Below are 25,464 nucleotides of genomic sequence, written 5' to 3'. Positions count from 1 at the left end.
TGTAACTATTACATGTGGGCAAATCCTATTCAAATGCAGAGGTGTTGCCCCACTGCGGTACAAAAGGGGGTGGTGATGGACGGAGCATCAGAACCAATCAAACACTCACACCCAGTCAGCAGATCTGGGTTTGATCCATCACCGTTCTTTAGCCCACTCTGCCACCCCAGTTCAGACATGGCCACATGCAAATCAGTCTGACCCCGTGCCTCATGGGAACAGTCCAGCCCGAACTGCCAAGCCATGCCTTCCCTGGACCGGAAACAAGCTTCCTAGGACCGGTTTCTAGCATTTCAGCCGTCTTCAGCCAGGCTTGCTTGAATCCAGTGACAAAGTGAGCAAGGGACTCACGTCTGAGCATACCCTGCCAACTTATGGCCCCACTGAGCAGGTGGGAAAAATTTAAATGATAATTACTCATTGTTATTATCATTTTTATTTTTCGTCCTTGCTCAGCTGGGTAGGGGCGGTGCTGCTTTGCTCACAAAGCAGGGTATGGGAGGGGTGGTTTGCACACTTCAAGTGCCCATGATGCTTCTGCCGCCCGTCTCGGGCCGGCCAAATCATCAAGTGCACTTCGCATGACCTCCACCAGGCTGCATTACAGCCTGGGTAGAGAAAATGCCTAGGCTCCCATTCCCTGGCTGTGCGCGGAACCACGGCACTCAGATTAATCACAACGATGCATTGCAGCATTGTAATTGGCTATGGGGAGCCTGGGAGCCAGGGTGTATCCTGCCCTGGAGTCAGGGAAGCAGGCGAAGAAGACTGAGAGGTGGCAGCAGTGGCACGCAAGTAAGTGTTTAATTTTTTTGTTCATTCCCTCCTCCCCGAGACCCGCCCTACCACAGCCGTTAAATACCAGCTGCCACTGTTCAAATGGTGGGGAGTGGGGTTGTCAGGGTAAGGTTTATCTGGTAATTTGCCACACCCACATACTCAAGAGTTTGTGGGTATTCTGAAACTTTCCCATTGTAGTCTGGAAATGGCTGGAAATGTACTCTTACCAAAGGATAGGGGGGAATCCTTTTGCAAAGTGGGAAGACACCCTCAAAATAGGTTGGAGTGTAACGGAAGGAGTTTCTGAAAAAACAAAACTATTTCCCCATGCAGAATCACATTAAAACAACCTGCTTTTGTGCATTGTTGTTGCCTTCCAGCATTCATGGTTCTACAAATTGTACAACTAGGCTGCCGGAAATGCCTGAGCAGGAACGACAAAAACTGGAATTCACAAAAGATTTCCTGAATTACTCCCAAAAACCTGCAACAGGCAGAGCCTTAAAGGGTACTTCTAGAAGGCTCTAGAACGTTCTGTGAGGCGTAGATGTGAAGATGCTGATTTATGACTTTTGGCCCGATTTATGCATTGACTGTGTCTATACTGTATTGCAACAAATTTCCACCTGCATTGAAATCGGGTGAGGGACCTATGGTGTGGCCACGGAGGAGACTACTCTGTCTCCGCCTTGGCCAAAGTACTCCAACGGACTTGGGGATTAAAGGCTGTCAGAGAAATGGCTACATGCCCACCTACCTAGTTTAGATGGACGGACATGTTGACATTTCATTCATTACCGTCTGCTTGGCGGTCATTTATAAATTAGGTAGGTGGCCCCTCCACCATGAGGACGGAGTTATTTACTTCATCCGCATGGCGGATCCACAGGCCATTTGCCTACGAATAAATCATCCCATTTGTAATTTAGGCTACTGTGTGCAAAAAAGGCATTCCAGAGAAGTCATAAACAATAGATTATTAGCCAGCCATCAACACATTTACTATATACCATTATGCCAACAATATCAATCTTGGTCTTTTCTAAACGTAAACAATGCATATAAAGTGTAATAGGTAAGCGCATCACTGACCGGAGTCCAGTCTTTATGTTTGTGTTTTAGGAGTGCAAGTGCATGGCTTGCAGTTTTCATAAAGAGTCAGAAATTTGTCGAAAATGTTGGGTTATCATAAATGGTAAAAGTGCATAATGGTATGCTGCCATCGGATGACTAATTATATTTAGTCACATGTCCTAGTGCTCACATCAGAAGTCAAAAGTTTTTGACTGAAAACAAAGATCACTCTGATGAATAGAATCAGAATCATGGCCTATGTAGAAAAATAAAGGCTAAATTCTTGCAAGATTCATGGAGTCAGCCATAGAAAACTATGACATGGTTTTTGGAGCACTAGGAAGAATTGTTTGGTGCATTGTCCCACTGTACCTCTCTTCTTGATACTATCATATTTGAAGGTGTTTTGTAATTATGTGGTGATCTTTTGTTTGGGTGACTATCCCTCCCTGCATCTCTTTATGATATTGTAAAGCCACACACAGCAAGGCCAGCACTAGTTCACCAGCTGCAGTGACTATGATCCTATTGGCCGCATAAAATACAATTACTAATTCCAGAAAAATGCCTTAAAAATGGCACAACTAAACTATAGGTAACGTGGATCAACGCTGGCCTCGTTATAAAGCAGTTGGATCAAAATAAGACAAAGTGGTAACCAAATGAGGATTTTAAAGTTAAACTCCTTACAAAGAAAAGCTACTTGCGTTCAATAATTTGGGAGTAATGTGCACTGTAAAGATATTTGCTACAAAGAACAAAATAGCGTTTTGCGAACCTGAATTTCTCTGGAAAAGCCCTTTTATATGTCAGAATCCAAATCCTTATAGAGCTTTCTGGGACATAAAGGCAGCAAGAAGCTGATGCAGGTAACAGGATTTGAGTAACATAAATGAAGTTAGAGACACATCTCAGCAACAACATGAGCCATTTGCACACACCACTCTCCCTGCTATCTCTATTTGATTCTCAGTTTAAAGGAATTATGTAACCAGATTTGTCTCTGAAATCTAGGAGAGGATGATAGTCTAGATTAATGTTCCCTCTAATTTTGTTCCCCTGTGTGCGGCAGCGTAAGGTCTTTGTGCGCTGCAGCCAAAGGTATGTGCGCCAAGAAACTGACTAGGCAAGCAAGTACAGCTATCATATTCGGTTGTGTTTGCCACCTGCAAAATTGTGTTTACTACCAAATCAAGAAAAGGAGAATTCACCCTACCAAGACATTATGGGGCAGGACATTCATCTTTACAGAAACTGCGGAGTCTTAAGAATCTTCTTCAAGAATATTATTTGAGGGGGCGGAAGCCAGGTTGTTCCTCAGCTGAGCTGAGAGTCACAACTCATTCTATCGTTCTATCAGGAAACAGAGGCCGCTCAAGAGATAAGTGCCTTTCCTTGTTTTTAACCCAGAGGCTGCTTCAGGGGAATTACTCTTGAACTCTGGTTGAATTCTTCACACTGGGTGAGGGGAAGAGTAGGACTTTTCCTGTCAGCAGATCGTGCGGGGGGAAAATTAGAGCACGGTTTCTGTAGCTTAGAGAGTATGACTCATTCTGTCAGGAAACAGCCAGATTTTAAAGAGTTAAGATAAATCCGCTTTCTTGGAGTGGAAAGGCTACTGTGTGTTTTTGAATTGTTTTTAAATTGCTGCTGTACTTCTCACAGGGCACAGGAGAATCATATGAGATGTTTCAACTCTGAGTTATTTATTTCACTTCATTTGACTACGTAGACTCTGCTGCGCAACATGGGAATTCCTATCAGCAGAGAATATAGAGGGAACTTGGCTAGGCAAGGGAAAGCTGTGTGACAATTATGATACTCCATTTCTCAGCAACCCCTGTTTGAAAGCAAACAGCCATAATTTTTAGAATCCCAGAAATCTGTGAAAAATTGACTCATTTATTCAGGAAACACACGCTGATTCTAAAGATTTAAGTGGAATTCTCTTTCTTGAAGTGGAAAGGCTGCTGTGTGTTTTTGAATTACTGTTGGACTTCTGCATTGCTATAACAATTAAGTAGACAAGGGAATTCTTATCAGTAACGGGTGCAGCGCAAACATAGATAAACAGGGGAAATCTGTGTGACATTTCTGATACACTATTTTTCAGTAATCCCTGTGTGAAAACATGCAGCCATACATTTTGAGATTTCCAGAAGTCTGTCCACATCCAAATTTGTGTTTGCGTTTATCGTGTTACTGCCCAACTGCTTTGTGAGGTGAGTGGATGGCATATTGGGTTACTAGGATTTACGTATTTCTTGTCTTCTCTAGCACTGAAGTATAACAGTATGGTCAGTGGCAAACCTAATAGAAAGCCTTTGTTTATTCAAGTAGTATGGAAGACTCTATCATTGGGCACTTCTACTACAGTCCCACAAGATACTGCTTCTATTGCCCTTTTTAAAATAGATATCTGCTGTGGGGCAACAATTGGGATCTATGGGTGTCAAAATTCCAGATCTCATGACAGAAATAACAAGGATGGACCTAAACTCTTTTCATACTAAAGTAGAAACTCTAGCTAAACAAACCTCCCTTTTGGAAGAAAGATTAGATGATGCAGAGTATTAGGGTCCAGATACCTGGCAAGTAAAACAAAAGTAATAGATTTGGAAGACAGGGCCCAAAGAAATAACATTCGTTTTTATGGAATCCCAGAAAAAATGAATAATGATGTGAAGAGCTTGCTCCTAACTTTAATACTGCGGCTACTGAACATATCTTTTGAGTATCCCATTGAGTTGCAGAGAGCTCACAGGATTAGGTCAAGAACTTCAACTTCAACCCTTGAATCTAGACCGTCTCTACTGGGTCATGCACAGGTCCGTCAAATACTAACAGCTGCTCATAAACATGGTCCTTACGAGTTGGAAGGCCATAAAGTATTTATTGCTGCAGACTACTGACTGAAACCAATGCCAAATGAAAAGCGTTCCTGCAACTTAGGTTAAGACTTCGGAAATGGGATATCAAAAATGGTATTTTGGAACCTGCTACAAATTGGATCACAATGGATGGGAAGTCAAGGAATTACACAGAGCCTGAAGATCTGGTATGCTTCTTGGACAGTTTAGAGGACCAACACATGGACTTAACACCACGACCCCTGACCGAAACAACTATCAATAGTCAACTTCAATTACAGGATGATCCTCAAAGCCATGTACTGGTAGATCTGTACCTTTAAGAAGCAGTCTGACAGAGATAAAGCAGTCTGCTGTGTAGAAGTACTCCCACAGGAAAAACAGAGACAAATCAAGATCACCTCTAAGGTCATCCACGTATTTTGATAAAGTAATTGATGATAAACCTTCCACTGTTGCTTCTTCCAGCTCGATGAGTATAAATACATGTTATGTATTAATATAATGTTATTACTGTTTTTACTGCAGTTATTACCTCTGATGGATATTATTCATTACCTTTTATCCTACATTGTTTTTCAAAACACTATGTATATCTCATACTGTATTTGTATATGCAGACTTTCTCCTGGATGGACTTTATAACTCCATGCGTATTTTTTCTCATAATCTGTTTACCATGAGTGATTTTCTTTTCTCCCCTGCGGAGTCCGGGTCTCACATTGAGGTTTAGATCCACCTATGTAAGATACACAATTTTTGATCTGTAGTGTTCTTTTAATTTCTAGCAGTTAGAACAGTGTACTTACACCAATTAGAGTTTAGCATTAACAATATTTAGTAATTAAATTTGCACATATTGGTTTTAGGTTTATTATACTCAAGATAGTTTTTCGCTTCAATAATTTTCCATTCCCGCATCATTTCTCAACACTCTTTTTCCTTTTTACCCTTTTGTTCCATTCTCACACAATACAAGCCTACTCTAACATTTCCAATTAGCATCATGACAACTAGACATATGCACATTGTTTCTATCAATGACAATGGCTTTTACTAATTACATTAAAAGAAAGAAAATTCTTTCCTGTTTAGACTCTAAACATACTGATGTTACTCTCATTCAAGAGGCACATCTATCCAGTATAGAATCAGAAAAAATTAAATAAGATTGGGTAGGCCAGATTCTTTACAGCTGCAAACCCCCTTCTCACATATCAGGAGATCCTGTATCCCATATTACTACTATCAAATGTGGTGTAACCATTCTACATGGAAAACACTACAATTTCAAGTACTACGGTCAGGGTCAGATGAAGATGGTCAGTTTGTTTTAGCCAAGCTTAAAATCGGTGATATGATATTAGGAGTGTGTTCTATTTATGTCCCCGCTGGGAATAAACTTCCTTTCTTCCTTCATCTAAACAGAATTCTAACAGAAATGGGAATTTCCAAAATAGCTTTGGGGGCGATTGGAATCTTGCCTTGGATGTGGTCTTTGACAGAACGGGCCCCCTTGACACGACACACAGCAGAGGTAGAGCAACACTGGGCGACATCAGCAAGGGATCAGGGGTTGACTGATATCTGGCGTTTACTAAATCCATCAGATAAGGGGTTTACTCTTCACTTTGCAGTACATGATTCCTACTCTAGAATAGACTATTTTCTTATTTTACATTCTATTATACCACAGGTACTTGATTGTGACATTTTAGAAATTGCACTTTCAAATCATTCTCCTATGAGACTCCAGTTTGATCGGGGTCTGAAATGTCCTTGTAGGAAATCATGGCGTTTAAACATATCTCGATACAAACTATCAACAGAAAAATCTAAATTACAATCACATTTGACTACTTATATGAAAGACAACAAAGGCTCAGTTTCTTCTCCACACATTTTATGGGCAGCTGCAAACGCCACCAATAGGGGAAAAGAGAGATTCTGCCATAGCCAATAAATGTAGAATAGAACAACAGATCATTGTAGAAAACAATATCAAAACTCTGACAGTTGCTCATTTTACCAATCCAACTAAAGCTTCCAGATGTAGATTGGAAAAGGCAAAAAATGGACCTTAATACACTATATACTTAGAAAGCAGAATATATGTTATATAGACTTAAGTCTCGAAATTACGAACAAGGAGAAAAAGCTGGTCGTTTATTAACTGTATGATTAAAACAGAGAGAAGCTATGACAGCTATTCTAGCTATTTATAACTCTGAAGGGAAGCTAATAACTGAGACTGAGGTAATAGCTAATATATTTGCAGATCATTATGAGAAGTTATATAACTCAGAGGTTGATGATGACCACCGCAAAGATCAGGAATTCTTGGATAAAATAGAACTCCCGCCACAATGAACAGAATCGGCTCATACTTGCAGGGGAAATAACAAAGTATGAAATTGTGTAAGCAATCTCCAATCTTTCACACAGTAAAGCACTTGGAGAAGATGGTTTTCCTGGAGAATTTTACCATTGGTTAAAAGCAGAAGCAAACAACGCCCTTTATGATCCCTATAAAGATGCAGAGGAAACTGGTAGTTTCTCTACACTCTCAAATAAAGCTATCCTAGCGGTCCTGCCCAAACCTGAGAAAGATTCATTATAGTACAGTATCTATCGTCCAATTTCCCTCTGAATACAGATTCAAAGATATTATCCACCATTCTCACCAAAAGACTCAAACAAGTTATCTCTAATCTCATACATAATTATCAAGTGGGATTCGTGCCTGGCAGAAACTCTTGTAACCATCTACACATTTTGTTTCACATACTCTGGCTTTCCAAGGATGCTGGAGAAGACAGAGTAGCCTTATCCTTAGATGCGGAGAAGGCCTTTGACTTTATTGAATGGAGCTATATGCTCCGTACATTACATAGGTAATGAATATATCTCCAAGGTCAAATGGTTATATGAAACAGAGTTCGCAAAAGTGAATTGGGGGAGGTTTCCTTTCCAAAAACTTTTGAGTTCAAAGAGGAACCCGTCAGAGTTGCCCTTTATTGCCCTTTATCGCCCCTTTTATTCCTTCTTGCACTTGAACCGCAGGCTGCAATAATAAGACAGTGTTCACAAATTGCAGACATTCCTACACTGGCAGGGGTCTCAAAAATGCTTCTATATTCAGATGGCATATTGTTCACACTTATTGATCTACCTACTTCGCTGCCAACACTCATGTCTACCATTTCTTGCTTCTGGACCATTTGTCCCTACAAAGTCAATTGGAATAAGAGGTCTGCCCACCCGATTTATATGCGGGTGGACCTTAAGTTAAGACACGGCAGACACTACTCTGTCTCCTCCATGGCCAAACTACTCCGATGACCCTGGGTAGTAAGGGCTGTCGGAGAAATGGCTACACATCCAGCAACTCAATTTAGATGGGTGGACATGTAGTTATTTTTCACTGTTTCTTACGGCCAAGTAAAACCTGGCGGTAAGGAACAGTAAAACCATTATAATGCTCCCTCCGCCATAATTCACAGTAATTTTGTATTCTGGATCAGTATTTATGCTGAAATGATAAGTTTGAACTATGGTTACCCATTTATTATATATGTACCATAGTTTAACTGCTGTACGATTGCACTTATGAGCTCTGCGCCATCTGCACCATATGGATTTATTGTCTAGCACCTGCTGTAAAGAACAATACAATTGTGATATTGCAGATGATCAAACATTGACATGTAATTTTATCTCATGCGTATATTTGAGTGTGTCCCACTGAAACCTTTGTTCTTTATGTCAGTATACCCAGGTTCCGTTGATTGGTCAGACTGGGGTTTGGGCCCGTGATTCATACGGTCCCGCCCACACCTTTTGTGATGCCTCAATGAAACCTTAATTTGATTTTCACTTATTTCATGTGTGCCCTTTTTGTACCAATGTACAGCTATTCTCTCTGACTTGACACATTGAAGACAACTTTCCTAATAGCAATCGCGTCAGCTCTTCACATGAGTGTACTGCAAGCACTGTTTATCCAGCTGTCATATGCCACTGAGAAGGCTCTGGGCCGCTTCCTTCAATTTAACTCTGGTCAATAGACCTTTGTAGTAGCCTGAGAGGAGGAGGGGTTAATGTAAATAGTAAGGTACAGTGTGATCATTAAGACCACGCAATAAAAGTCGGAATCAATAACTTGAAGTTAAAAGATTTACTATAAACTCAAAGCCAAGCTGATATAAATCAATCTCTAGAACATACTGTAAAAAAAGTATTATCATAGGTAGAACAAACTGTCTAACAATATTGGTCCTCAATAGCAAAGAACATATTAAAATCTCTGTCGCCGCAATACAAAAAATGAAGAAGTGGACGTGATGACTGGCGATGACTGGACGAGGAATTCCGAGCCTTCACCCCACTCACTATCTCTGAAACATAATGTGCCTTTCACTAACTAAGGAATGCCTTTGGTCTGCACCGGCAAAAGAGAAAAATATGCTGAAAAATAACTTTTATTTTAGTATTAACTATATAACTGTTAGTTTACAGCCCACAGTCATGTTAATTTATCATCTTCTCTTTTAAACACATTAATTTTGCAGATTACATATAATCCAGTACAAGAAATCTTTAATAATGAATGAAGCTACATCATGCTGTACTCTCATATGTGGCAAAACAGCTAATTCATGTAGATGTCAAACAAACCCGACATTATGATCACAATTTTTAAAGCATTAAACAAACATGTAATCCACTTCCACTAATCCCTGGTGAATGCACTGCATTAAATACATTTTAGCACACATCCCTTACAATCTAAACCTATAGAAGATTAATCTGCAATCCAGATGTCTCTGAAAAGGAAAAACATTATAATGCACACATATGGTCCTCAAACCAAAGTGATGCACTTTGTATACTTTTTGTGCACCACATCTCAGATGTATTATCATGCCACACGAGCACATAAGGCCACAAGTAAATAAATATATATATTTACATATGTGTGTGGCCTAGCAAAACTTAAAAAATGGAGCCAAACTACGATGTTCCACCACCTTCTTCCATACAAGCTGGTAGTCAGGACAAGTGTGGCATTTCTTGCAAATGTTGTCACACCCTCCCACATAGGGCAGTCTATCAAACTGTCAGTTTTCTTTGCCACCCCTCCTCCATCTAAAGAGGAAGAACAACTTCATCGCCTTGATCCCAAGAGAGCCCTGAGCTTCTATATCGATTGTACCAAAGAATATTGGATGGACTCTTTGTGGGCTTCAATAGGGCAAAAAAGGGTAAAGCGGTCCAGAGGAGAACTGTCTCCAGATGGATTTTCTTATGCATCTAGAAATGTTATGGGTGGTCCAAGAAATAGGCTGCAAAAGGTCTACTCACTTATTCCACCAGAGCAAAGACTGCTACTACTGTGCTGGCATGCAGTAGGCCAGTATTGGACATCTGCCAGGTGGTAATGTCAGCGTTCATGAAGCACTACTGCCTGGCTAGCCAGATCTGGTAGGAAGGGCACTTTGCCCACATAATCCTGCAGAATGTCCTGGTCTCAGTCATTTATGGGAGAGGGTGTGGCCTAACAGCTAGAGTGGTTGACTTCAAAGCTGAGGAACTGGTTTAAGTCTCAGCAGGGATGTTCAACATCCTGTGATTCTGGGCAATTCACTTAATCTCCCTGTGCATAACACAAAAAAAATGAATGTGTTGTCTGTACTGCAACTGGCGCTCATGTAAAGTGCTCTGATGCCTTTGGGTCTAGTTTGCGCTATATAAAACTCCCCCAAAAAATAATTCAACAGGCCTACAACTTAGGGGGTACATCTTTGGCATCTATTCACAAGATGAGGACTATGCGGTTAGAAGTATCCATCAGACGAAAAAGTTACTTTCCTTCAGTAGCGCTCTTTCAGCTTGATACAATATATAACATTTGATTACTCACTAATCTACCCTTTTCCCCGTTCTGTGGAATGGACCTATTTAGTTCATTTTAAAAAGATTCCAATTTAGAGATTGCACCATGGCACAAACTGATTTCCAAAGGCTCGGCGGTACATGCAGAGATCAGAATAAACTTACATCAGCACATGGAGGTGGTGGCGGCTATGTGGTATCCTTAATGCTTGGCCTCATAACTCCACCTACCAATGCACAAGAGAGTTGCTATGAAAATATTTCAGATCCATTCTGGCACCTGGGGGTATTTACAAGGTACAGAAGGTGAGGAATCTATGTTAGATAGAGTATCCACCAGAAAAGAGCAGTCACTGAAAGTAACTTTTTCTTCCATCTCCCTGTCTATGTGTATGTTGTCAGGGTTGACAATACAGTGGCATAGCTGCAGCCCTTAAGTTTGCAGGTGCAGGCAAGTGGGGAGTGGCGCCCAACGGACAACTTGTTTGGGGGGTGCCGGCTGAAGGTCGACTTGTTTTTTGGGGGGCGGGGGGATGGTGGCAATCGACAGACTTGCTCACCTCCGCTGCCCCCAAAATGAGTGCTGTCTGTGGCAGACCGCCCACCCCGCTATGCCACTGTGACAACAAATGGACAGTTTAAAAGAATTATGTCAGTAAATGAAAGATTTGAAAAGGTACTAAAAATTCTCGCACATTTTTCTAATAAAAGGTTGAAAGCTGTCGTTTGATATATGTTAGTGGATGGTGTATAAATAAGTTTCAGAGTTGTAGAAGGTGCCTTTGATGTCACTTGTGGCTGAGCTGTTTTGGAGTCGACATATCTCTCTCTGTTGTGCTCTAATCGAACTCACTGCTTTTCACCCAGTGTGTCCATATGGTGAGCGGTGGCGGAGGTCCTCATCTGAGCCTGAGCCCTGTGAACGCACCTGCAAGGAGGTATATGAAGATCCCCAAAGAAACTGCAGTTTGGGTGAAGAGCAGGGTTGTGTCTGTGAAGCAGGAAAGTACAGGAACAGCAGCGGACTTTGTGTCACTGCAGCACACTGCGAGTGTGTCGATGGTGAACATGTTTATCTGGTGAGTCGTAAGTTCAATTTCGTATTTATTTTGTTGACTTTTCTGCCTGTAGGTTTTGTTGTATTTTTATAGTGATACTCTTGTTATTTTTGTAATTTGTTATAAAATGAAGTCGCATCTGATACATTTATTAAACAATTTGCTCAAGTGCTTTAGAGTAAGACAAGGCCTTTTATTTAATATGCGAGTGAAAATATAAGACTGTACTACTTATTATATGCTGTTCTAACGTGAACCCTTATCCTTTATTAAGTTAGGGACAGTCCTATTGCTCCTGCAATTTGCACTTTAGCATTTGCACTTTTTTTCCTTTTTCTGTATCATGTTGCTACGCACCTTGCACTTTAGTTATTGTACTTCTTAAGCTTTTGCGAGTTGATCCTTCGCTATTGCTTTTAATACTAGGTTACGCTGCTACGAGTCCATTGTTTACATCTGGAGTTCTGCTTTAACTTGCGTACTATACACCGGACATTGAAAAGTCCCGATGGTTCCCCCGAATGTAAATATGCAATGCTATTTTGTGTTTACTATATATTTTAAGAGAAGATAACCATAGTCTGTCAGATACTGTAAAATGATAACTGTATGTGTTTTAATATTGTATGTGGATCTGTACCATGGTATTTTAGTATGTTACGTGCTATACATTGTGCTTTTATGGTTGTATGTCCCAACCGAATAAAGCTTATCTTGAATCTTGACTGTACTACTTATTTTCAATTCTAGGAATATGGGGGCAGATTATCAAGCCAGGCGATAAAATTATCGCCGCTTTAGCGGCAGAAAACTGCTGCTAAAACGGCGATAATGGGCTTGCTAATATGCGTTATAGAATTCCAATAGAAGCCCAGGTTAGATGTCCTGCACATTTAACATGAGCTTCAATTGGAATTCCATAGAGCATATTATCAAGCCCATTATCGCCATTTTAACGGCAGTTTTCTGCCGCTAAAGCGGCAATAATTTTATCGCCTGGCTTGATAATATGCCCCAGAATTTTAAATTTTAGTAATCTGTTTGAACAAGCTCTCCAATAAACAATTTATGATTATAGTCCTCATGCTTCCTTCTACATATTTAGTGGCAGACAGCATGCCATTCTTAAGGACATAGGGGCATATTTACAAGGCGGCGATAGAAAATTATCGCCGCTTTAGCGGCCGCTTTCGGCCGAAAAGCGGCGATAATTTTATCGCCTAATTAGCAACATCACGCTATCGCGTGAAACCTTGCATTAGCGCACCTATTCTTAACGCCCAGCTTTGCATCTCTAATGAGATGCAAAGTGGGCGTTCCTGACCGGACATGACAGGAGAAATGTCGCTAAGCGACATTTCTCCTATCATCAAGCCCCACGCTATGAAGCATAGCGGCAGGAAAAGTAGCGATAACCGCTGTTATCGCTACTTTCCTTACGCCTGCTTCAGGACTGACTTAGCCAGGATATCCTATGGAAGGTGGATATCATGGCTAAGTTTGTGAGTCCGTATCAACAAGCTAACGCCACATTTCGTGAGATTATCGCTGGGCTTCCAGCGATAATCTCACGTTAGGCAGTTAGCGCTAGGATTTTTATCGCTTTTGAGATAAGCGTTGCTAATAGTACGCTATCTCAGCGATAAAAATCCTCGCTAGCCGGCGATAATTATCCTAGCACTAAGTGCGCTTAGTGATAATTATCGCCGGTTGTTGCTGATATGCCCCATATTAAGCCCATTATCGAGCTGTAATTGGAGAGATCCTGTGCTTCTATCAAGGAGGTTTTGTGTCAGTAATCTTGTTCCCTACAAGAGAGTTTTGTGTCATTAATCATGCCACCAAAAGAGAATTATTAAGACAGCATTCCTGGCAAATTCAGGGCTGTTTCCTTAATCAAGATAGCTCCCACCAGTGAGTAACCTGTTTGGAAAGCATACCCTGATTGAAGATAATGCTTTATTTAGAATCCTGCATGAAACATTGCTTTCTTTCAATACTCCAGTAGCCATTACTGATGGTGCCATTAACTCTGCTGTTAGACTTGAATCAAAGAGTTATTGAGCAAGCAATCATGCTCAGATAATGTATACCTGGTATATACGAGCAAATGCCTGATGCCAATTTGCTCCATGATTTTTGTGCCTCATGTGGATAACTTTGTAACTTTTCAGATTGATTTAGAGATGTATTGTATTGTATTGTATTGTATATGCTCTTATATAGCGCACAATCACCCTACGGGTATCCCGGCGCTTGACAAAACAATTGATGAAATTAAGCTGAGAGGAATAGGCAGCGACGTAGGCAATCAGGCTACTGGAAAGAGCCAGGTCTTAAGACTCTTTCTGAATTCCATTAAGGAGTCTAGCTGCCTGATCCTCGAAGGAAGCTCGTTCCATATCCGAGCACCAGCCACGCTGAATGCCCTCCCCCCCAGCCTGACACGTTTAAATCTGGGTTGTGACAGCAAATTAGCGTTGGAGGAACGCAGCTGTCTCGGGGGGAGATAGCGTGAGAATCTCTCCTGCAGGGGAATTGGACCCATCCCATGTGCTGCTTTATGAATCAGACAGAGAGATTTAAAAAGGATCCTTTCTCTGACTGGCAGCCAGTGGAGCGCGCAGCGCCTGAGTGGAAGAGGCGTCGCGTCTACGATTTAGCGCCAACTTTGCTGCAGCCGACTGTACTCTCTGTAATCCCAGCAGAATATACTGGGGGACGCCCAGATACAGAGAGTTACAGTAATCCATTCTGCTGAGTACTGTGCTCCTTACAATCAATGCGCGCATATCCCCTGGCAAGAATGGAAGAATCCTACGAAGTACCCGTATAAGTCCGAAGCACACACTGGCAGTCTTGTTCGCCTGCGAGTTCAATTGCAGATCGTTATCGAACAAGACGCCTAGATTACGAATGGTATTTGATGGAACCAGTGGAGCCTCATCTGGAGCAAGCCTAAACTCCGACTGCAGATGATGGATCTGGTTTCGTGGTGAGTAGAACAACACCTCGGTCTTATCACCGTTAAACTGCAGGGAGTTACTTCGCAGCCAGTCTGTTGTCAGGCTCATGCAGTTTTGAAATTGCTCCAGAGATACCTCCTGTTTTCCCTCCATCGAAAATACCAATTGTGTGTCATCTGCGTAGTTTACCAGCTCAACCCCAAACGCTTTGATAATTGCAAACAGTGGTTGCAGGTAAATATTAAAGAGAATGGGGCTGATGCTGGAACCCTGTGGTACTCCATAGGCCACGTGGGATTTCTCAGAGGTAAACGACCCCAGTGTCACCACCTGCTGCCTCCCTGTCAGATAAGAGCGGAGCCACTGCAGTGCTTGGCCCTTTACACCCAGAGCCCTCAGTCTTGCCAGCAAGATGGTGTGACTCACTGTGTCGAATGCGGCTGACATATCCAGGAGCACTAAAACCGCAGTGCTCCCGGTGTCAGCCCGCATTCGTATGTTGTCCAGCATTGTGACCAGGGCCGACTCCGTCCCATGACCAGGGCGAAAACCAAACTGGTCCCTATCCAGTAGCTGATACTCTTCCAGAAATTCCGAAAGAGATCTACTCACGACCCTTTCCAAGATCTTAATTGGGAAGGGAAGGAGGGAGATGGGCCGAAAGTTAGCCGGGTTAGTTGGGTCCGAAGAGGGCTTCTTAATAAGAGGGGCCACCACAGCCTGCTTCCAGCTTTCTGGAACCAATCCTGTTTCCAATGATTGGTTGCAGATCTGGCGCAACCAGGGAAATGTGAGATGACCATAGGTCTTCCCCACTTTCTGGGGAAGAGGGTCGAGGGGTGAACCGGAGGAGATGCCACTGACCAGGGAGTCGAAAATAGAGGCCGACATAACAGGAAAGGAAGCCAAGGAGTGTTGGTGGTTCATGGTCCCCTTAGATGTCTTGTTACCCGGGTTCTGGGTTGTCGCCTCGTTGTCCTTAAAGCGGACGACAATCTTGGCCACTTTGTCTTTAAAATAAGTGGCAATCTCGTCGCACAGATTTTGTGAGGCTTCGACTCTATTCTCCAGACAGGATGGGGCAGAGATGGTTCTAGCAATTCTGAAGAGCTCCATAATTCTATTTGGGGCTTGCAGGATGGATTGAGCATAGAAATTGGCCTTGCTTTCCAAGATGCGTGACTTGTACCTCCTCAAGGTTAACTTAAAAGTTGCCCTATCCTTATCCAGATAGCTCTTTCTCCATGTTCTTTCTGCCTTCTTGCATTGAAGTCTGAGCTGCCTCAGATCTTCGGTGTACCAAGGCGCTGAAATTTTGTTTCTAATTTGGAGTCTTTTTATAGGGAGCACTTCGTCTAATGCAGCTGTGACGTACTGCCGGTAGATGTTATAATTGTCCTCCACTGTACCTAAGCTCTGAAAAAGGCTCACCGAGGGCGTCGGCAGGAGAGCGCCTGTCCTTGTTAAATTGGACCATTTTCTCCCTTTTCGATACTGCACAACGGTGTTGGATTGAGCGGTGGGAATAGCTGACCGTACTGTGAAGAATATTAGATAGTGGTCCGTCCACATTTGGGGAGAAATATTTAGGAGTTCCACCCTTGAATCATTTGCGAATAAAAGGTCGAGGATATGTCCACCCTGGTGAGTCGGGGAGGTAACTAGTTGTTGTAGACCGAGAGATTGGCAGGTGTCTGTCAAATCTCTGAGTTGATTTTTTGAGCTCGCGTTCTCCCACCAATTAAAATCTCCCAAGATGACCATATTGGAGTGAGATAGGGATAGATTAGTGATGGTATTTAAAAGGGGCTGTAGTGCAGTGTTACTCCCCGGAGGGCGATAACACAGCAAGCCTGAAAGGAGATGACCTCTAGTTTCCTGAAGCGCGAATCCCATCAGTTCAATTCCCTCTATTTTGTCTACATGTAACTGAGTAAAGTGGAGGTTTTCCCTAAAAATCAACCCCACCCCACCTCCTATGCCCTCCTCCCTAGGTAAATGTATGATTTTAAAACCGTCTGGGCAGGCGAGACCTATCTCCACAACTGAATCTGCTCTGACCCAGGTCTCTGTGAGAAATAATGCATCCAGCTTCATATCTTCGATTAGGAGCGCTATTTCAAAGTGATGTTTTACTAACGACCTACTATTTATTAACCCACAATTCAGGTATCCGCACATGTTAGGGCGCGGACTCGTTGCTTTACACCCCGGGGCAATAGCATAGTCCCGGATGGTGTCAGCCTCAGTCCCGCTGTATGCCTTCCCACCAATCTGTAGCAGCTGTTTCCTAGAGTAGACCTGGCGTACCTTATTGGGGGCATAGTATACATCCGTTGTCCGGTACTCGTCCGGGGCGCGGACGGGCGCAGACGGGCTTGCCTCTGGCGCGCCTCCGGCGCGCCATCGGCGCGCCCGCTGCGTGCGCGCGCTGCGCGCTTGCATTGGCCTGTTTTTATGCCCCCCCTCAGCGAGCATCAGCGCGCGCACCCCAAAATGGCGCCCACATCAACTGGATCCATCCCAATCCAAGATGGCGCTGAGAGATGTGGTGGTTGGTGAGCTTTGTTTTATAGTGAGGGTATGCGGAATGAAAGCGACAGTTTTAAAAAATAACCAACATTAAAAAGACCGCGATCCGGTCGATAATAGTAGCAATAGCAAAATTAGCAACAAAATATAGCAGCAGTAATTATTGACCAGCGACAGTTGTTTGCAATAGTTTTCAGCGAATTACAGAGCCCAGCGGACCAGCAGAAGCCTCCGAGGCCGCCTACTCCTTAGCGCGTAGTGTTAAGTCAAATGCGCGCTTGCATTGGCCTGTTTTTATGCCCCCCCTCAGCGAGCATCAGCGTGCGCACCCCAAAATGGCGCCCACATCAACTGGATCCAGCCCAATCCAAGATGGCGCTGAAAGATGTGGTGAAGGATGAGGCCCCGCTCTAAGCAGCAGGTTGGTGAGCTTTGTTTTATAGTTAGGGTATGCGGAATGAAAGCGACAGTTTTAAAAAATAACCAACATTAAAAAGACCGCGATCCGGTCGATAATAGTAGCAATAGCAAAATTAGCAACAAAATATAGCAGCAGTAATTATTGACCAGCGACAGTTGTTTGCAATAGTTTTCAGCGAATTACAGAGCCCAGCGGACCAGCAGAAGCCTCCGAGGCCGCCTACTCCTTAGCGCGTAGTGTTAAGTTAAGAGATGAGTGGATATGATAATGTTAAGAGATGAGTGGATATGATAATGCATTAGCATCTGTGAAATTCTGTACCCCACTATTACAGATGTTCTTATTTAATTAGCAGCAAATGTCACATATTATCACTGAGGTCTAACTTTAGCCCTGTAACATGGATGACAATGGCCTGTTGTAAGATTTGCCTACTAGTATGTACATAGATGGCTTCAATTTGTGTGTGTGTGTTTATGTTTATGGTCTGAATATATATCAAGTGTTCTGATAGGCATGAGTCATATAGCTTCGACAAATGTATCATTCTCTCCTTTTTAGGGTTGAGTCTGCAAGAGGATGCACTAGCAAATGCTTCTTGCTTGCGAGACACTGTTGTTAACAAAAAGGGCTTGTAGCAAGCCCATTGCTTACCATTGGCTGGCTTAAATTGCACTCTTCTGTACAGCCTTGTAATTTGTCAAGGCAGGCCTATCATCATTTCTGTTCCTTCCTGTGGAGCAAGTACCAAGCACTGATTGATTAAACTTAATCAGTGCCTGTCCGCTGCTCCTGATGTGATTGAGGAACTATTTTGTTATTTTTAACTTTTAGTGCCCCGCAAATAGTGTGACTGGCAAGAACATGCGCAGAAGATGCAATGCACTCCAGTCCACCACACTGCAATCCTCCCAACCCACCCCAATCGACCTCACTCCAATTTGCCCTGCTCCAATCCAAAACAATCTGACCCACTCCAATCCAAAACAATCTGCCCCACTCCAATCCCCAAAAATCTGCCCCTCTCTAATTTAAAACAATCAGCCCCACTCTAATCGGCCCGAATCCAATATGTGCCACTCCAATCCAAAACAGTCTGCCTCACTCCAATGTGCTCCAATCCAAAACAATATGCCTGACTCCAATCCAAAATAATCTCTCACTTCAATCTGCCCCACTCAATCCAAAACAATCTGCCCCATTCCAATCTAGAACAATCTGCCCCACTCCAATCTGCCCCACTTCAATCCACCCCACTCAAATTCAAAATAATCTGCGCCATTCCAATCCAGAACAATCTGCCCCACTCCAATCCGCCCCACTCAAATTTAAAACATTCTGTCCCATTCCAATCCAGAACAATCTGCCCCACTCCAATCTGCCCCACTAAAATCCAAAACAGTCTGCCCTACTCCAACCTACCCCACTCCAATCCAAAGCAATGTGCCCGACTCCAATCAGCGGCACTCCAATCCGCCCCACTCCATTGTGTCCCACTCCAATCTGCCTCACTCCAATCCAAAACAATCATCCCACTCCAATCCATCCCTCTCCAATCTGCCCACTCCAATCCAAAACAATTTGCCCCACTCCAATCTGTCCTACTCCAGTCCGCCCTACTGCAGTCTGCCCCACTCCAATTCGTCCCACTCAAATCCAAAGTAGTGTGCACCACTCCAATCCAAAACAATCTGCCCACTCCGATCTGCCCCACTCCTATCCAAAACCATAAACTCCCCACACCAATCCATCCCACTCCAATTTTTTCCACTCCATTCCAAAACAATCTTCCCCACTCTAATCCTAAACAATCTGCCCCACTCCAATCTGCTCCACTCCAATCCACCCCAAACCATGAGCCCCACTCCAATCCACCGCCCTCCAATTCTCCCCACTCCAGTCCAATCTACCTCATTCTAATCCACCCACTCCATCCCAATTCATCCCACTCCAGTCCACCACAATCCACTCCAACACAATGAGCCCCAATATAATCCACCCTACAACGATCTAATCCACCCCAAGCAAGCCCAGTCCAATCTACCCCACTCCACTCCAATCGAACTCACCCCAATCCAATATTCTCTGCTTCCTCCCCAATCCACACCACTTCAATCCAAAACAATCTGCCCCACTCTAACCTGTCCCTCTCCGAACTGCCCTACACTAATCTGCCCCACTCAAATTCAAAACAATATTCCCCACTCAATCCAAAACAATCTGCCCCACTCTAATCCAAAACAATCTTCCCCACTCCAATCCAAAACAGTCTGTCCCACTCCAATCTGCTCCACTCCAATCCAAAACCATTTGCCCCGCTCAAATCCAAAACAATTTGCCCCACTCCAATCTGCCCTACTCCAGTCTGCCCTACTCCAATCTGTCCCACTCTAATCCACCCCAATTTGCCCCAATCCAATCTGCCCCACTCCAATCTGCCCCACTTTAATTCACGCCAGTCCAATCTGCCCCTCTCCAACCCAAAACAATCTGCCCCACTCCAATCCAAACCAATTCGCCCCACTCCAATCCGCCCCACTGCAATCTGCTCCCTCCACCTCACCCCATTACAATCCACCCTACTCCAATCCACCTCAATCCAATCCACCCCACCCCATTTCAATCCACCCCACTCCAATCCAATCCAATCCACCCCATCCAGTCCACCCACTCCAATCCGCCTCACTTCCCTCAGTCCAACCCATTCTACCCCAACACACCCCAATCTAATCCACCCCACTACCTCAATCCACTCTAACCTACTCCACCCTATTCCACCCCACTTCACTCCACACCACTCCACTCCACTCCCCTCCGCTCTACGCCACTCCACTCTATGACACTGCACTCTATGACACTGCACTCTATGACACTTCACTCTATGACAATGCAGTCTATGACACTCTCTGCCACAACCACTGAACTCTACGCCCCTCTACAACACTCTACTCCAACAGATCCAGTCTGCAATACTCTAGTCCCTGGACTCTAGGACACTCCACGCCACTAAATTTTAGCAATGCTGAGCAGCAGCTACTCCGGTGTACAAGATGGCAAAAACCTATTGCCAAAGCCGATAGCTCTTGTTTAGGCGAGACCTATTGGTTTTGCCAATGCTTGTTCTCAGGTTGCTGTTATACTGGATTTGCCAACAGGTGGGACACACAAAAAGCAACAGGGTAGAGGATATGGTGTAACAGCCAGAGGTGCCCACAGGGGAATTTGGGAGCCAGGCTCTAGTCTCAACATCAGCACAACATCCAGTGATTCTGGGAAAATTAAAGAACTTAATATCCCAGTGCCTAAAAACAACCACAACAAAAATGACTATGCCCGAGTTTAATGTAACTGATGCTTATGTAAAGCGCTCCAATAACTTTGGGTCGAGTTTGCGCTATACAAAACTGCAAAAGAAAAAAAATAGCCGACAAGCTGGATATTGCATCTGGTATCCTCTTATAAAGATTAAATGGCTATTTTAGTGACAGCTCTTATTTGCATCACATTCAACGGGCATACTTAATGTCAATTAGAAACAAATTAATTATGAAGACCTTATGTCATTCACCAAACTAGTGCACATTCTAGTGGCCAGACTATGACTGAATTGAGCCATCTAATTGATAAATAATCTGCCTGGCAAAAGTTAGGCTGACATTTTACATTGAGGAAGGCATTTTAAAGTGCTCAATATCCATATCACAAGTATATTGTAGTAATAGGAACAAGCTCAGACCAGAGGTTTCAAGCTCAGCGGATGGAACTTTCCCTGTTGCTAATTGGCAGATGACTCTGACCTTAATGTAGCAATAGCAGGGAGTTGAGTTCCTTTTAGAAAATGAAGGCCCGAGCCATCTTGTAAACTGGAATAATTATAGAGTGTGAAATTAACTGAAGCAAACAGATTCAGTTGGGATTTGGGACATGCCACGCTAGTAAGGGGAGGTGGGTATAGGCCAGTTTAGTTAAAAGGTACTGTTGCTGCTTTAAAGGCAGGAAAAGGTAGGCTAATTAACAGACTTCAACACGAATAGGACTTGCGACGTACACAAACCTGTAGTAGACAAAGTCCGTATCTTCCCAGAGAGAGGCAAAAGAGCTTTTTTCCTTTGCACCACTTTGCTTCTTGGATAGGGTGACCAACTGGCATGGGTGCAAATTTAGGATGGTGAGTGTAAAAATTCAGGACAAAGGGTCAAAATTCCGGACAGAAATTCCGGACAGGAGGTCAAAATTCAGGACAAAACTTCGGGACAAAAGGTAAGTTTTACAGAGACATCAGAGGAGGTCGCACAATTGAATATAATTAAGCCCATCCATATCCAAACATATTCAGTCATTTGCAAACCTATCCATCATGTATCCTGCCATCCAGCATTTCACTCATCCATGCCTCCATCCACCCTTTCACTCATCCATCCATTATCCATCCATCCATCCACCCTTTCACCCTATCCATCGGTACACTCATCCATCCACTCTTCCACCCATCCATCCATTCACTGATCCATCCAACCTTTTAGCCTTTCACCCATCTAGCCATCCTTTCACTTACTCACCATCCACCTATCCATTCATCCTTTCACTCATTCACCCTTTCAGTCATCCATCCATCCTCCCTTTCTCTCTCCTTCGACCCTTTCACTTAGCCATCCTTCCTTCCACCGATCCATTTACTCATACACTCATGAATCCATACATTGACCCTATCGCCCACCCATCCACCCTTTCACTCCTTCACTCATCTAACCATCCTTTTGCCCATCTACTCTCCCTTTCACTCACTCATCCATCCTTACATCCACCCTTTCGCTCATCCGTCCATCCATTCACCCTTTCACTTATCAATTCATCAATCCATCATTTCACTCATCCATCCACCCATTCACTTGTCCATCATCCACCCTTTCACTCATCCATCCATCCTTTCACTCATCCATCCACCCTTCAACCCATCCATCTACCTGTCCACCCATCGTTTTACCTTTTCTCTCATCCATCCTAGCACTCACTCATCCATCCATCCTTTCTCTAATTATTCATTCACCCTTTCACTAATCTATACAGGCATCCACCCATCCATCCCTTCACTTACTCACTCACCCACCTTTTTATATTAATTATAAGTTGAGCCTTTGTCTGCAGAGTTGCTGACAGAAGAGGCCCATCAAGAATTTCACCCTTGCTGTAGTTCCTAAAGCAAGGGGTGGGGCAGGGGAGAGCTCACTATGTTCCTGTACATAGGCAATCTTAGTCATGAGTCATGCATGGTGCACAGTGCCAGGCCATGAGGCGACTGTGACATGGTGTTGTTTCCAGGGCTTTAAGTGGGATGAAAAAACTGAGGTGTCTCTCCAAAGGGGGTGTTCGATGTAATTAGGGTGTGGCTTAAAACAGCTAAGCTAAAAATCTCTGCTTGGTATAGTGTACCGCCTCACTGGTATTTTGCCTCTTCTGTCTTTGTATCCAGATATATAACAACAAGTAACGTTACACTTGCAACAAGCCAGAACTATTGGCTTTGTCAATGGTTGTTAGTTGCATAAAATAAAACAGTAGCAATCGTGGCTTCCTTGAATATAGTATTGAAAATGCATCAGTTCTACAATGTCGAGTCTATGAAAGAACTCTAGCCCCTTCTTTATAACTTCTTTCACCAGCTTCTTTTCTTAAACTGGATTCTCATGTAGCAACATTGGCGTTTTTGCACATTTCTTCTGTCTGACAGAATGCCCTGCCCTAGACAGAGGCTGGAGGAGGCCCACCACATGCTTTACCAGCCCAGACTTGCCCATTGTCATTCTATATGTGGCAATCAGCCAGCATACAGAACGACAATGGGCAGGTGGGGCTGCTCTTGTGCTCCGAGGAGGAGTGCAAGGCGGCCCCATCAGGGAGTTGAGGCTTCATGCAGGGAACAGTGCTGTTCCCTGCAATGCCCAAAATTACGGACAAAAGGCATCTGTAAAAAGGATCCTCACGGACAACGGACGTGAGGTCCAAATTACGGACTGTCCCTGAAATTTACGGACGGTTGGTCACCCTATTTTTGGAGTGAATTTGCTGTGATCAGGGAACTCTGATGTAGTGTGGTCATTTTCCTGATTCTTTCTGCTGTTGAAGCGTTGCCTGTCAGATATTTGAGCCCCTAGTGTTTTCCAGCTCTAAAGTACTGGTAGCTTTGAAGCCTAGGGGAACACATACAGTCAGAAGAACTGCAGAGAGGGTCTCTTCAAAGTCTATAGTCCGGCTGCTGAGAAGCCTTCCTATCTTAGTACAGAAGAAGATGAAAGCTAACAATTCACTTCCAAAGCTCTCTGCTGGGACAGTGTCATAAGATAACCAATCTGCGATAACTTGATTTCTTTGGGATGCCCTTCCCATTGGTGCTATGATCTCCAAGTACAAAACAAACCTGCGAGAGAACTAAGCATAATCTTTCGTATCATAGAACACGACCTGCCTGAAGCTCCTGACAGATCTGATGGATGGCGCACCATTGTCAGCTACTGCATTTTCCACTTTTTAACTCGGGTAAAAATCAAATCCAGAAAAGCTCTTCACCATAAGCTATTGCAAGCACTAAGCAAGGCTGGCCAGATCGATCTTCCATAGTATGCAGTTTGCATCTGCTGAAGAAGTTGGAACACTATGAGATTTGGCACAAAGACATTGGAGAGATATCCACTCTATGCAATGAGCCTTCACCCTGCCTTGGACACAGAGACACATCTTTGCCTGCCGGGAGCTTTTGTGGGTTCTTCATAATTGTTCACAGTGACCTCAAGAGACTTTGTGGATTGACCATCACTTTAAGTGACTGAGTTCCATAAACAAGTCTAAATATGTAGATTGCTTCTATCACCCAAGCAAACCCTGGCATATTCTTCTCCTGGATGCACTTGCAAGTTCATCCATCAAGGTCATAGCTCTTTTATATTTAGAAGTTTTCCTGACCCTCCTCTAGACTCACAAAAGTTTTCTTAGATTTTTGTGCAAATGGTTTGCCCGATCGCTTAAATTAAAAAGTTTTCAAGATATGTTTCACACATTTTTAAAGGCATATTTCTCTAATTACTTGAGCGAGCAAGTGCTTTTTTAAATAATGAGAACTTTGGACATTTCGGTCTTTATTCTTTTAAGTTTACTTCGTTTTGAATTATGGATCCTTGCAATTTATTGCCCAATCAACTTTCTGGTAAGTCTTCGGATTAGATCATGCTATAATTATGAATTAAGGAGGTCCTGTGTTGGTCTGGATGAGACCATCCCCTTCCCTTCAAGGGTATTGTGATAGCTCAGCCATAACATGCGTCAAATCTTTGGCCCAAACCCCACCCCGACCGCAACAGTGTTTTGGGACATTTATAAATTGAAAAACTATTGAGGCAGGGAACAGAGTAGGGGGATTGATCTATGAGAATCTCTGGTACGTTTGAAGAAGCAGTTGCATTTTCTGAAGGAAGCAAGGGGAGTCTGTACTGCAGCACCACAGGAAGACACTGACCAGTAACGGCATTTTGTGAATTGCTGTTCTACTTGGCTGTTGAAACCTTCCTGCTGTGACCTGACTCGGAAGAGGAGCAAGTTGTACTGTTCAGTATGAAGAACGTCTGGCTCCTTCATTGAGGATAAGAAGCTTCACCCTTTCTATGTTCAAAGCCTTCTTATTGATCACACCTTCGCGATGATTCTGCATTATCCTGGCTTACCCTATACCATTACTGACTTTACAGGATGCTTAATTTGTACATTGGTAGAAGTATGGAGCTTTCCTCTTGGCCATAAGAGTTTGAGTAGTGTCCCATTGACTCCAACGTGTCACCCGGATTATATATCCCTCACATTTCTGGATGTATTGTTTTGAT

General features: G+C 43.4%; 1 protein-coding gene across 1 annotated transcript in view; it reads left to right on the top strand.

The window, feature by feature from the left end:
• LOC146796142 (SCO-spondin-like) overlaps nucleotides 1–25,464 on the top strand; it is a 1,481,201-nt gene that overhangs the window by 1,425,516 nt on the left and 30,221 nt on the right. The window contains exon 112 of the mRNA XM_085631266.1: nucleotides 11,487–11,698. Within this exon, the coding sequence (XP_085487392.1) occupies nucleotides 11,487–11,698 (212 nt within the window). The remainder of the gene's footprint in view (nucleotides 1–11,486; nucleotides 11,699–25,464) is intronic.

Source organism: Triturus cristatus, chromosome 10 (genome assembly GCF_964204655.1).
Source record: "Triturus cristatus chromosome 10, aTriCri1.1, whole genome shotgun sequence".
Classification (NCBI taxonomy): domain Eukaryota; kingdom Metazoa; phylum Chordata; class Amphibia; order Caudata; family Salamandridae; genus Triturus; species Triturus cristatus.
This window is presented reverse-complemented; position numbering and strand designations above follow the sequence as displayed.